Source organism: Bos indicus x Bos taurus, chromosome 11 (assembly GCF_003369695.1).
Source record: "Bos indicus x Bos taurus breed Angus x Brahman F1 hybrid chromosome 11, Bos_hybrid_MaternalHap_v2.0, whole genome shotgun sequence".
NCBI lineage: Eukaryota > Metazoa > Chordata > Mammalia > Artiodactyla > Bovidae > Bos > Bos indicus x Bos taurus.
The window spans coordinates 103,748,435-103,762,996 of NC_040086.1; the positions used below are offsets into that span (position 1 = coordinate 103,748,435).

Here is a 14,562-nt window from a genome sequence, read left to right on the forward strand (position 1 = left end):
GGACAATCTGTTGAAAACTTTCTTTTCCCCACTGGATTGCTTGGATCCCTTTGACAAGAGCCAGTTGACTACATGTGTGTGGGTCTGTTCTAGAATGCTCTATCCTAGCCCATCACTATATTCAGCTATTATTATGCCAGTACCACTCTGCCTTAATTTAAGCTTTACAGAAGGCTTGAAATCAGGTCGTGTAAACTCTCTAGCTTTGTTCTCTCCTTAACCGTTTGACAGGTAATTTTATTTGTTTATTTTTGGTTGTACTGGGTCTTTGCTGCTGCACAGGCTTCTTCCAGGTGCAGCGAGCAGGGGCCACCCTTCGTCGTGGGGTGTGGGCTTCTCCCTGTGGGGGCTTCTCCTGTCGCAGGCGCCGGCCTTGGGGCAGCGGGCTTCCGCAGCGGTGGCACATGGGCTCAGCAGTTGTGGCACACGGGCTTAGCTGCTCTGCGGCACGTGGGGTCTTCCTGGATCCGGGTCAAACCCATGTCTCCCGCATCGGCAGGTGGATTCCGTAACCACCGAGCCACCAGGGAAGCCCCAGCTCTGTTCGTTTATAGGACTCTTTAGACTATCCTGAAGTCCTCTATATTTCTGTATCAACTTTACAATAACTTTGTCAATTAAAAAAAAAAAGGAATCTGCTGGAATTATAACAGAACTGTGGTAAATCTATAGTCTAATTCAGGAAAAACTGACATCTTACCAAGACCAACTTCCAGTCCATGAACAGAGCGTATACCTTCCTTTATCTGGTCTTTGATTGTCTCTCAGCAACATTCTGTAGTTTACCACAGAGGTTTTGAATTTAGGAAGCTCGAGGCTACTGTTTTTTTCAGTTTTTTTTTTCCTGCCTTATTTGTTTTTTTTCTTCTCCTTCTGGGATTCCAATTATGCCTGTTAGACACTTGATATTGTCCCACATGTCTGAGACTCGGTTCATATTTTTCAATCTTCTCTTCTTCCTGCTACTTAGAGTGTATGCCATCCATTGAACTATCCTCAAGTCCAATGATTCTTTCCTCTGCAATCTGCAGTCTTCTGCTAAACTGATCCACTGACTATTCATTTAAGTTACCATGCTTTGAGGTTCTAGAATTTCCATTTGGTCCTCTTTTATAATTTCAATTTCTCTACCGAGGCTCCCCATCTGTTCATTCACTTGACACATATTTTCCTCGAAGCCCTGATCAAAATAATGAAAGTTGCTAATTGTGACAGCTAAGTCATCTCAACAGCGATTCCCCTGGACATTGTTTTTCTCCTTCAGTGGGACTCATTTACACCCGTTTCTTTGTTTGTTTGACGATTTTTTATTGGACACTGGGCACCACAGATGATTCGTTACAGAGATCCTGGATCCACTATTTCTTTCAAAGAGTAATATTTGTTCTGACAGTCTACTTGGTTGGCTGGACTCAAACTTCAAGCTCTATCTTCCCTGCTGTGGGCAGCAGCTGAAATGACAGCTAATTTAACTTCCAGCCGCTGCATGTTTGCTGGAAATCTTAGGGCCTCTCCTGTGTATGTGAGGTTTAATGGTCAACCCAGGACTTAGGTGGATTCTGTCAGCAGGTTTGAGTCTGTGGGCTCCTCCCTTCCAGCATTCCCCACCGAACTTTCTGACTGTTCTACCGGCCTCAATTTCTTGCCTCTGACACCTCACGCCAGTGGACTGGGGGTTCCCTCGGGTAAAGGACTACAAGCTCTCGATCCCAACCACAGAGAGCAGCTCCTGAAGAAACAGCGGGTTCCTCCAGGTAAGGGTGAGATGATACCGTCCCTTGCCCCCTCCTCTGTACTCACGATGGAACAGAACCACGAGACCAAGACACCGGGAACCCACCCACCCACCCACCCTCTGTGGTCCCCCAACACGTGTCCATCACCACGAACTCAGCTGCTCCTCCTCCTCAAAATCAATACGGACAAGGAAGAGTCATTCAGGCAGGATCAATTTTCCTGCACCACATTCATCTCTTCTAATTCACTCAGGGCACCGAGGTTAAAAATAGGCTGCCAGGGACACCAGACGGAGAGCTGTGTTCCGGCATCTGAACTCGGGACAGAAAAATCTCAAAAATGCAGACACGGTCACTTCTCTCCGTTCTGCAAAATGTCTGTTATCCAGAACCTGTTGAAAACTTGTGGGAGGGATGGATAAATTAGGCGTTTGGGATTAAGAGCTACACACACTATATATAAAACAACCAACTAGGGCCTACTGTGCAGCAAAGGGAACCGTACTCAGCATTGCAACAACCAAAAGGGAAGAGTCTGGAAAAACACACGCGTGGATGCATCACTGAAGCATAGTCCTTGGCACCTCAAAATAACCCAGCTCTGTAAGTCAGCGCAACCTCAGTTAAAAACAGACAGACAAGCTTGAGTGGTGAATGATCCGCTTCACACCTTTAACGTGCTAACTTTACCCCCGTTGACAGGGCCTCGTTATCGAGCCGTGAGGACACTCGTAAGCCTGCTCTCCACATTTATAGGTCTTTTCAATTATGAAGATACTCCCATTATTTAATTCAGGTCGATGAGCACCAAGAAACATAGGTTTGGGCGTATTACACGAAATTATAAAACAGTAGCACTGAAACTTCATTTCGTGCACGTTGCGTGTTCCAGGAGAGGGGGAAATAAAAGAAACAGCAAAGAAGTGAGTTTTGGTTTTGTTTTTTTTTTAAGAAGTGAGTCTTTTTAAAAAGCAAAAAGTCATAAAGGTAAAACTACATATATTTGTTCAACTTGGCAATTAAGATGAAAAGATGATCAGATTCAATTGTTTTAATCTACACTTATCCTAAGACCGAGTCCGCACTGGTAGGTGACTCCCGGAATCCAGGGGACACAGAGGCACCAACGAACTAACTGTCCACGGGCCTCACAGTCCAGGTGGGGAGACCGAGGGGGCGGCAGTTACGTCTGAGATGCAGACCTGTCTAACCTGGAGGGGTGTCACTTGCGTGGGGTGACAAGCTCTGGTCTCCAACCACTCTGTCCCTTTGGCCAACACTGCATGGAAATTCCACCACTGCCCCGCTGATTCTCAGCTGAGGCATCGCCTCCGAGTGTGAGCCTCCTGAGCAGGCAGAGGGCAGATACATTACAAGCCTTGGGCATCTGCTAACACAGATGAGTTACTGCTGGGCCCGGCTGGCCCAGTGCATCTGACGGCCACAGGAGCTGAACGGAGAAAAAGGCAATGGCAGGTGTTGGGTCAGGAGGGGGAGGGGTGCAACATGAGGCCCCCGAGGGTCTGAAGGGTCCTGGGGCGCAGGGCGGTGACCTGCCCAACGGGGCGCGGATCCTGGTCTCTATTTTCTCCTGTAACATGAGCTGGATCCACCCAGTTATGCCCTGGCCCTCGGAGCTCAGCGGCACCCCACGGCCCCTACAAACCATCCCACGGGGCAGAGACCAGGATCAGAGCCCGGAGCACTTGACCTAAACTCCAGTCCCACCTCCTATGGTCCTGGAAAAGGAACTCAAGGCCCTGAAAAAACCCGAAAGGGACTTTCAATCACCCAGGCTGAGTTCTATCGTGTCAGGCCATCTCAGTTCCAGCCTGAGTCTTTTCTCAGCATCACGCAGACCCACAGAGCCTTGTCTGGAAGTTCCCAGCTATCAGAGGCTGCGCTTCACAGAGAAACCGCGCGTCCCCACCACGCTACGGCGGTCTATGCACACGACCACGCTCAGGTGACGCTGGACCGCAGGGCTGGCGCGCCCCCTTCTCCTCCAGCTCAGGCTCTCACCGTGGATCCTGACTCTCCTGAAAGCAGCCCCCTCGGGGGGAAGCAGTCAGGCGAGTCCGAGATGGACTCTCAGCCCTGGGCGGGGCTCTGCAGCTCTGGGGAAGAGAACCTAGGCCTCAGTTTCCCCACCTGCAAACTGGGAATAAGGTAGAGTCGCTGGAACGATCGTCCTCAGCGGAGCTGACAAGCATGGCAGATGCTCACTAGTGGCCCCACGAGGGGAGGAGAAGGTCAAGCAGACAGCACTTAGCACGGTGGTCCCTGCTCGATAAACAGACGCTGTCAGCATCAAAGTCATCAGATATCCTGAAACACATCCGATCAGACAGTTGGGAGGCGAGTGTCAGCACGGATTTGTCCTCGGCGGGCTTCAGCGATCGCCCTTCTCTGTCTAATTGTCCAGGAGAGCGTGGAGGACGGTGTGAGCAGAGGAGTCCCGGGCCACGGCAGAGCCAAGGAGGCCCCCACCCCTCCGGATCGCGCCCAGGCCACCGTGAGACCCCAGAGCCCCCTTCAGCTGGACACTATGTGGATGCTGGGCAGCCCCCTCCCCTCTCCCCCTAAACTCTGGCAGCAGCTGTACTGGCAGATGCTGAATCCTGACAATTACTCTGGCCCTCACAATGGCCCGAGACCCTCCAGGAGGCCCTGAGCCTGGCCTGCTGCCTCCCTGAGACAGCAGAAACCTCCCCTCCCGCTGAGACCCCGGGCCCGCGCCCCGCTGCCCCAGGAGCCTCGCCCGCCAACGTCAATTTTGGTACAGAAAGTCAGCTGCTTAGAAGAGCTTCCCCCACGCCCCCCGCCACGTGCGGAAAATCACAGAAGAGCGAACGGACTCTCTGCTTTCTGCCTCCACCGCCGTGACTGACAGTGTGATGTGCGTTCAGCCCCGGGCCGTCTGACGCTGAGCAGCAAGATCCCTGACCACCACTAAACTGTTACTAGGAAACCAAGCCCGGCATCTCCTGACCCCCGTCCACATCAGTCAGGGGGCAGCGGGGTGGCAAGGAGAGTGGGCTTTGGAGGGCCTGGGGAAGCCGGCTGTGGGCTGGATGGGCTGCAGGTGGGGACAGACAGACAGGCAAGGCGCTGCTTACACTAGGAGGCAGGCCTCACCCGCCCTCAGCCGACCCTCACCCAACACGCGGGCTCCCTACAGGGGCGAAGAGCAGGGCCTGAGAGGGCAAAACGGTCCCCGAGGTTGCAAAGCCGTTCAGGGGCACCTCTAGACGGCACCACCGTGGCTGCGAGATTCCCAGAGCGGGCCGGGCTCGCCCGGCTGTGTGCTTCCTGCCAGAAGCCCCTCTTTCTCAGGGATTCTTTCGAAGCAGCAGGAGAATCTCCCCACCATTCAGACTTGTTCACAAGGATGAAGCCCAGGCTCCTGACCGGGCCAAGCAGTAGATGGCTCCGGGTTTTAGTCCCTCCTTGGTCGAGTGGAGCTATTTCAAATCCTGAAAGATGATGCTGTGAAAGTGCTGCACTCAATATGCCAGCAAATCTGGAAAACTCAGCAGTGGTCACAGGATGGGGAAAGGTCAGTTTTCATTCCAATCCCAAAGAAAGGCAACGCCAAAGAATGCTCAAACTACTGCACAATTGCACTCGTCTTACACACTAGTAAAGTCATGCTCAAAATTCTCCAAGCCAGGCTTCAGCAATATGTGAACAGTGAACTTCCTGATGTTCAAGCTGGTTTTAGAAAAGGCAGAGGAACCAGAGATCAAATTGCCAACATCCGCTGGATCATGGAAAAAGCAACAGAGTTCCAGAAAAACATCTATTTCTGCTTTATTGACTATGCCAAAGCCTTGGACTGTGTGGATCACAAGAAACTGTGGAAAATTGTGAAAGAGATGGGAATACCAGACCACCTGACCTGCCTCTTGAGAAATCTGTATGCAAGTCAGGAAGCAACAGTTAGAACTGGACATGGAACAACAGACTGGTTCCAAATAGGAAAAGGAGTACGTCAAGGCTGTATATTGTCACCCTGCTTATTTAACTTCTATGCAGAGTACATCATGAGAAACGCTGGACTGGAAGAAACACAAGCTGGAATCAATATTGCCGGGAGAAATATCAATAACCTCAGAGAAGCAGATGACACCACCCTTATGGCAGAAAGTGAAGAGGAACTAAAAACCCTCTTGATGAAGGTGAAAGTGGAGAGTGAAAAAGTTGGCTTAAAGCTCAACATTCAGAAAACAAAGATCATGGCATCCGGTCCCATCACTTCATGGGAAATAGATGGGGAAACAGTGGAAACAGTGTCAGACTTTATTTTTTTGGGCTCCAAAATCACTGCAGATGGTAACTGCAGCCTTGAAATTAAAAGACGCTTACTCCTTGGAAGGAAAGTTATGACCAACCTAGATAGCATATTCAAAAGCAGAGACATTACTTTGCCAACAAAGGTTCGTCTAGTCAAGGCTATGGTTTTTCCTGTGGTCATGTATGAATGTGAGAGTTGGACTGTGAAGAAGGCTGAGTGCCGAAGAATTGATGCTTTTGAACTGTGGTGTTGGAGAAGACTCTTGAGAGTCCCTTGGACTGCAAGATCCAATCAGTCCATTCTGAAGGAGATCAGCCCTGGGATTTCTTTGGAAGGAATGATGCTGAAGCTGAAACTCCAGTACTTTGGCCACCTCATGCAAAGAGTTGACTCATTGGAAAAGACTCTGATGCTGGGAGGGATTGGGGGCAGGAGGAGAAGGGGACGAACGAGGATGAGATGGCTGGATGGCATCACTGACTCGATAGATGTGAGTGTGAGTGAGCTCCGGGAGTTGGTGATGGACAGGGAGGCCTGGCGTGCTGCGATTCATGGGGTCGCAAAGAGTAGGACACGACTGAGCGACTGAACAGAACTGAACTGAACTGGTCAAGTAAAGAGTGCTGTGTGATCTCAGGCAAATCACTTACCCACTCTGAGCCATAACTTCCCCAACTACAAAATGACTTGATTGGACATGAGTTTCAGCAAGCTCCGGGAGTTGGTGATGGACAGGGAAGCCTGGTGTGCCTCAGGCCATGGGGTCGCAAGAGTAGACACCACTGAGCAATTGAACGGAACTGGACTACAAAACAGGGACAGGACCAGTGACCCTGTAGTGCCCTGAAGGCTGAGATAATGGGTGGCACTCAGGCACTGGGCCTTGCACTCAGGGGGCCCTCTGAACTGCCTGGAACCACTGCTTGGCTCCTGAATATAACAGTAACAGATGTTAGGGCCTCGGCCCCTGGGCGCGTCCTCTGTGCCACGGTGTGCAGGGCCCAGCTCAAGCAGCTGCCTTTTCTCTGCTCTGCTCCCTTCGGGGTGGCCCTCATGAGGAGCTCACCTCGGGGGCCTGGGGAAGCCCAAGTGCAAGAAAACAATGACAACACCGACCCAGGTGGACTTCTCATCTTCTGGGGAAGGGGCACCTCCTTCAGTCTTCTGGGGTTGGGGATGGCTTCTTGGAGGAGGTGACCTCTGGGCTGGGTTTTATAGGATGAATTAGACTTTGGTGACCAATAGAGCAGATATTATGTACACGACAGGGCTTTTTTAGACTTAAGTCCAACATGTTAGGCTTCTTCATATTTTGAGCACTATTTTTTAAGGGCTACTGTGTGTCGAGTCTGTGCTGCGCATGGGGGAAGTAACGTACAAGGGGCCTCGTCTCTATCCTCAGGGGGTCCGGAAGTCAGCATCCGGAAAGCGATTTGAAGAGGCCTTCACTAGACAGACTGCAAACATCTCCTCCTGGCCACTGCCCAGCCGGTCCCCGCTTTTTCTTGAAAAGAGCACAGTGCATGCCTACCTCCTCCACATCGGCCTCTGCACCCTGCGGAGACTGTTAAATCGGAGCACAGAATCGCTGCGACAGCCTTGGTCCTGAAAGGACTCGTGCTTAACTAGGTATTAAAAATAAAAATCCATCCAGGTCTGTGTCATGTCTGCTGGCCTGTGTGATTTGACTATCTAGCCAGGGCAGAGTGGCACGGGGCATCTGCTCTGCGGGCACTTGGGAGGCCCCTCAGACTCACTCCAGCACAGAGAATGAACACGCTTCCTTCCTGGGGTGCTGGGCTTCAAGGTCACTGATGCCCTGGACACCCAGGGCACGCAGGGCCTGTGAAACAGCTCGGACCCAGAAGCCACGAGGTCAAGACATCCCTGGAGGGCAGGACAGGAAGCCGCGCAGAGCTCAGGGCTGTCAGCCCGCCGGCCACCTCCGTAGCCAGGAGGTGGGGGAGCTACGAGCCTGTTCACTGGGCAGGGTGTAGATGGGCTGCCCTGCCCGGCCGTCCAGCAGCCGGTTCTGGGAGGGCAGGGAGCGTCAGGCAGCTGGTCTAGACCACAGGGCAGGGGGGCCACTGGGCTGCACACACCCACATGGTGACTTTGGGGCCCAGACAGCCGGCCCTCGGGTCCCAAGTAACAGACACAGCCAACCCCCCGCGTCTCCAGGACCCCAGCCCAATAAGGCAGCGGCTGGCCTGGTGGGGGTGGGGGCAGGCTTCCTAAGTCACATCTCAGCAAAGCCTCTGCAGCTTCTGTACTCTCGCAGTACCCCTTCCTCCAGGAAGCCCTCCTGGTCTCCTGGCCCGTTGAGGTCTGACCCCGGTCATCACTGCTCGGGTAGCTGCTGTGGGGTTGGGAGCGCTGAAGAGTGAGAACTGCAGGGGCCAGGTCGCATGGGACTCTACCCAGCCACCGTGGGGGATGGCCAGGACTTCTAAGTGGGACCCACTTCAAAGCCACTCTGCCCCTTAGCTGCTGGGCTCAGCGTGGGGACAGACCCCCATGTGCCCTGTGGACACTGGCTTCAGCTCCACCATCCTGCCAGTCCCATAACCCAGGCTGGGCTTCCAGATTTACAAGTGGGCGAGAGCAGTGGGTGAGAGCCCCCCGACAGGGCTGCAGGGACCACATGCTGCCAAGGAGATGCCAGCCCAGGACCGCACCTGCCCTGCATACAGTCGGCGCTCCCTAAGTGCTTACTGTACAGACGAAAACCTGAACAGCCAGAGGTGTAGGCCACTGGACCGGCACCCAGGGTGGCCCCGTCCAGCAAGGACCACAGGAGAGACGAGGCCTTCCTATGACCGGCCGTCACCCCCCGAGCAGCCTGGAGCCAGTGTCCCTGGCTCCAGGAGGCAGGCGGCAGGGCAGGGCGAGGCCTCCCAGGCACCCAGGGCTTGGGGCACCCTGCCTGTCCCCATCCTGCGGGAAGAGGGCAGCCGCGGACACCCCCACTTTGGGGGGCCTACGGTCAGCCCACTTTGGGCCGTGGTGGGGTCTGCATCCTACAGGAGTGGGCTGTTTTTGCGAAGCCAGATTTGTCCCCTCGGAGAAGCAATTCTTTCAGAGAAACGTGAGGCGCCCCCAAACCCAGGGACACATCCATGCCTCGCACTTGGAGGGTCCCCCACACGTGCAGGTCTCCTGCTCGACGCCGACCTTTCATACAAGGCGGCCTGAGCATAAAGGAATTCTCGTCGCAGCTGGGAGAGCTGGGCCGGCCAGCCAGGTTGCTGGGAGGGGTGGGCCTCGGCTTGCCCTCGTTTGAGGGTCACTTCGGGCAGAGCGACAGGTCCTTGTCCAATGCAGGGACGGGCTGGCCAGAGGAGCATGGCCTCCGCCCTCCCAGCAGGTGGCCCCCGCCTCGCTCCCCAGGGATGAGGAAGACCAGCTCCCAGAGCATGCCCAAAGCCCTCGCGGTGCCTTGACTCAGAAACTCCTACATTTTATGCATCTTCAGAAAATCACCCCAACGAGGCTAACATGACACATTTAAAGCTGTGAAGTCATTTTATGACGCGATAAAACATGCAGCTCTACATCTGAGGATGAATTATGTCCCCCGCCATGTCCAATTGGATTTGCTCAAGCCTGAAAATCACTTCAATCCTGAGGAAAGGGAACCTTCCTGGTGGCCAGGAGCGGGCTCCTAGATCAGGAAACTGCGGCTCCTTCCAGCTCGAGGGTCCACGGATGACCTGGGCCAACGCTTTGACCCCAGGGAGGGAGGAAGTGAGCCCTGAGAAGGAGCTATCGTGCCCAGAGAGACAGGAGGCCGCCACAAGAGCTGCGCGCGGCCAAGGCGGACGCTTGGGCTGCATGGCACTCCGTCGCCAGCCCGCCAGGACGACCTCCGGGCCCCCTCTCCTCGCAGGGCACCACCAGCACTGAAGCACACCTGGCTGGGGGTCTCTACAGGCCTTCCGATGTGGGCCACGCCTTCCCAGGTGTGAGGGTGGTCCTCCCAGTGAGCCCCAGGGAGCTTCGGTAATTCTGATTTCTTGCCAACACTTTGCAGTGTCTCAAGTCTGCTGTGCCTCCACGGGGCGATACCAGGCCACGTCTCTGAGACGGGAGCCTGGGGTCCTGGGCAGGCGGATCCTGTCTTGCTCTCCCTCACTACGCCCCACCTCCCGCTCTCGGGGGCCACCCGTCCTGCCAGGCCTTAGCAAGGATGCTCCTTCCCCTGGGACGCCAGCCCTGCCTCCGGCCACTTCCCATTTGGACTCTAAGACTCAGGTGTCACCTCCTCCCAGAAGCCTCCCGATTTTGAGGCTGGCGTCCACCCGGCCCTACTCTGAGGTCCTGTGGTCAACAATCTCGTACATGTTTTTCTCCTGTGTGCAAGTCTGGCTCCCAGCCCTGCAGGGGGCGGGGGGCTCCTCTAGGGCAGACACTTAACTGCAAGCCCACCTAGGAGCTGGGCAGCTCTGAGAAGCTGTGGCAGGTGGCTCCAGGCCCCTGGGAGCACCTGGAAAGAAGCAGGCAGTAGCGGGAGGGATGAGCCATCAGGCAAATGCAAGGCACCAATCATCAGGGCAGCTTAAAAACAGGCCTCTCATCTGAGGCTCAGTTTGCTTGACAGAGCGTTCCTTTAAGTGGCAATATTTTGTGCTAATTTTTCTGGCCAGCTGCTCTATTATTTGATGATACACTCTTCAAGGATCTCAGAAGTGAGCTCTGAGTGCTTGAGAACATAATCTCAGCTCAGTGCCGTCCACTCACACAGAGCCCGCAGAGCACTGCTGTGGCTCTGAGACGGGGGCTGCCCACACGGGGTCGCCGAGCCACATGTGGCTGTGAGCCACCTCTTACATCAACGATCACGGGTTGAACTAGGGGATATTCTGGATACGCTGGGTCCAAACTACACTCTTAAAATTCACTTGTGTACGCTCAGTCGCTCTGTTACGTCTGACTCTGTGACCCCATGGACTGTGGCCTGCCAGGCTCCTCTGTCCATGGGATTTCCCAGGCAAGAGTACTGGAGTGGGTTGTCATTTCCTACTCCAGGGGATCTTCCCGACCCAGGGATCAAACCCACATCTCCTGCGTTGGCAGGCAGATTCTTTACCACTGAGCCACCCGTTTCTTTTTCTCTTTCTGATGCAGCTACTAGAAAATTAACAATCACCAGGCAACTTGTGTTTGATTTCTCCTGGACAGTGCCGCCACAGCCGTCGCAGGGGTGTCTCGCCTTCCCTCTGCAGTTCCGAAAGTGCGCAGTAACCAGCTGCTGGCTGAACGCACACACGACCCACTGACAGAACAGAAGTGTTCTTGGGGCCGCGCACACCTGGCGGTCCCTCCCTGGGGCCCCAGACCTTCCACGGGGCTCCGGCCACCCGTGGAGCCAGAGCCGGACTTTCTCCGAACAGCTGTGAAGCGTCTGAGGTCTGGCGGAGCAGCAGGGCCCTTAGAGACACAAGGTGACCATACTTTCCAACACCTGGTCAGAGCCCAGAGGAAAGAATGAGCCAGTTCTGCTGGAAACGTCACCCCCTTGCTCCCCATCATTGCTGGGCATCAGATCCAGGCCACCGCCCGGCCCCCGCCCCCAGGAGAGGCCAGATAAGAAAAGACATTTCTGTTTATGTCATGTAAATTGCCATAATGGATAAATATGAGTCCCAAGTCCGCAGAGACAAGACGCTAGGAAATCTTGATTTTCAGTGAAAGGAGAAGGGGAGGCGGGGAAAGCATGAAAAATTTATTAACCTGGAGCGTCTGGGACCAAACCGCAAGTTAAAGACTCAAATCCATCCCCCTTCCCTGTAACGTATGATTTACGTTTGCAATAACGGGCGCCATACGGAACTCATTGGATTAAGGAGGCTCACTCTTAATGTCACGGAATAATATTATTGAACCGCGCAAAGCCTCCCGTGTGGGAGGAGTTCCATCCTGTGTGTTGGTCTGAGGGGTCAGGCAGCAGTGGAACTGGGGGAGGAAGGGGGAGACAGGTGTGGGCCCAACACACCGCACAGGAATCCTCAAACCTGGACAGGCCCCCAGGACCAGGCAGGGACCCCCGGGGGCGGCAGCAGAACAGAGGGCCTGGCGGGTACTCCGGAGGCCGTACAAGGTGGGCCCCGCTGTCCCGGGACCCGCAGCCTCTGCTGACCCCTGAGGCATGTTTCCGGAGGACACGGAGCCCGAACTTTGGCTTGTAGGTGACTCCAGAGAAATGGCCTGACACTCGGCGCTGGGCAGGGGCCCCCCGGGATCCCCGGGCCCCACATCCACAAAGCCAGCCCCAGATGGACTCAAGGGGCATCAAACTGGGGTCTCGACACAGCAAGTGCACAGGGGTCGCACTCCCGCTGTGACCACAGCTCTCACTCAGTGTGAGCCGTACGACGCAGGAGAAGGAGGCCACGAGGCTCCCCAGAAGCAGCGGCCGGCTATCGGGGAACAGAGGAACGTCTGCCGACAAACGGGGACGAGTCTCCTCGGCAGGTTGTCGCCTGGCCTGAGGGCCGTGGGCCCGCCACTTCGTGAGACACGTGGGCCCCCCGCCACGGCCCGGGCAAACCCGTGATCTCTCCACCTCGGTCCCCCGCCAGCCACGTGGAGCAGGCCACACGGCCCCACACCAGGCCACCGCCGACGTTGCAGAAGCCAACCTTCTCTTCCGGAAGAGCCCCCACCCAGGGACTCCCGCCAGTCCCTGGGGAGGGCTCCGGATCCCTCAGGTGACACGGCTGCTGGGGTGGCCGGGCCAGGCTGCACGTGACGGGCCAGGCTGCACGTGACGGCCCAGGCAGTCCTCGGAGAGGGAAAGGCGGGGACAGAGGCAGGCCAGACCAAGGCTTCAGGAAGGGGGACATCCCGGTGGCTCCAGGAGGCCCCAGCCTGGAGCCTCAGTCCAGCCCCGGCCAGCCTCAGGCCGGGAGACAACCCTGAATCACCAGCCGCCCCTGCTCGTGGCCTGTGCTCCCGGGGGCCCAACTTCTGCAAAAGCGCCTTCCTTCCCTGGAGTGGCCTCACCAGCCCAGGGAGGCGCGGGCCCAGCCCCACCCCGACGGCAGCACTGAAAGCCCAGCCCTCCTCGCGCCTGGCCTTGGGGAGGAAGCTGCAGCCACGCCACCACGGGAACGTGGGTGAAGCACTGCAACCCTCTGGTGGGGGGAGCACGACCCCCAGCCCCACGCAGAAGGCTGAGGTGGGCTCCCGTCCCGGGGAGACCCCCCAGCCCCCCTCCCCTCCCGTCCCCCGCCGGCTTCTTACTCTGCCAACTCCTCCAGGCTGCGGTACACGTCCTCGTCATTCTCCGTGGTCTCCTCCGAGGGGAAGGGCCTGCGGAGACAGACAGGGGGCGGTGAGTGGGTCATGGAAGGAAACAGGTGCATACGACATGGTGTGTGAGACAGGGCCCCTCGTGTGCAGATGCCGAGCGGGAGGACCCCACGCCCAGCCTGGCCCCAGGCACTGCGGAGCTCGGCTCTTCCGTCCAGGCCCCGGAGTGCCTGCTGGCGAATGAGGGAACCAGGTCAGGGATGCGGGAAGCTTCCATCTGAGTCACGGTCCTGCCTTCACACGTCAGGGGGCCCAGACACAGGGACCCGGGCCCCGCTGTGTGCCTCCTGGTGAAGCGTGAGAGCCTGTCTTTAGGAGATGGGGGTCAGGGTGCGAACCCAGACTTTTCTGGACTTGAGACCCTTTATTTCTTCCATGAAGACCTCCCAGTTCTGTATTTGGGGGATGCCCAGGGTCCCTGCAAACCCTGTGACCCTACGATGCCCCTGGGGGGATTAGGAGATGGCACCGGGTGTCAGAAAGCTTCCCAGCGGGCAGGGGCGGCCAGGGTCCTCACCAGCAGACAGGGGGCCCCCTGGCCGTTGGGAATCTGTCGGAGAACTCACGGGGAGGAAAAGGGGGTTCACAGGGAAAGCGGGGGCTCAGCCACACCCGTCACTACTGCAGAACGAACCTGGGCCTGACTCCCAGAAAAGGGGCGGAGCCAGCCCCGCTGCCCAGGGCTTGAGACGGGGGTGACGCGGAGCCCTGGGCCCGGCCGGGCTTGCGGGAAGGAACACAGGCACCGCACCACCTGCAGGACGTCCTCTAAGGGAGGGTGGGTGAACCCCGGCTCTGTCACCCCCCTACCGCCATCCAGAGACTGATAGGAGGCGATCCCAGCTCCCAAACTGGAGGAAACGGGACAGGTCCGCAAACGGGACAGCGTGATCCGGGTAAAGAAGCAACAGGTGGATGTGGGGGCCACACCCACACCCGCCCCCTATGCATCCCCCAGCACAGGGAGCCACTAAGCCATGAGCTGGAGATCTGGGTTCCGCCCAGCTCCATCACAGACCTGCATGGCCCCGTGTCTGAGGTCCCAAGGCAGATCTGCCAGACCAGGGGTCCCCATCACCTGCGGCTTCCTGGCAACAGCTTGTGACGTGGCCCAGCCCGACCTCTCTGTAGATGGGCTCCCCTCCTCCCTCCCATCACCATGACAACAGCATCCCCCACCGGGCATCACGTGACAAGAAGGAAGGGGGACAGATG

At 56.4% G+C, this 14,562-nt stretch overlaps 1 protein-coding gene across 11 annotated transcripts in view; it reads right to left on the reverse strand.

The window, feature by feature from the left end:
- The window catches only part of VAV2 (vav guanine nucleotide exchange factor 2), a 186,448-nt gene that overhangs the window by 49,106 nt on the left and 122,780 nt on the right, over positions 1–14,562 (reverse strand). For all 11 annotated transcript variants that reach the window (XM_027556839.1, XM_027556832.1, XM_027556833.1 and 8 more), the window contains one exon: positions 13,279–13,347. In XM_027556839.1, the coding sequence (XP_027412640.1) occupies positions 13,279–13,347 (69 nt within the window). The remainder of the gene's footprint in view (positions 1–13,278; positions 13,348–14,562) is intronic.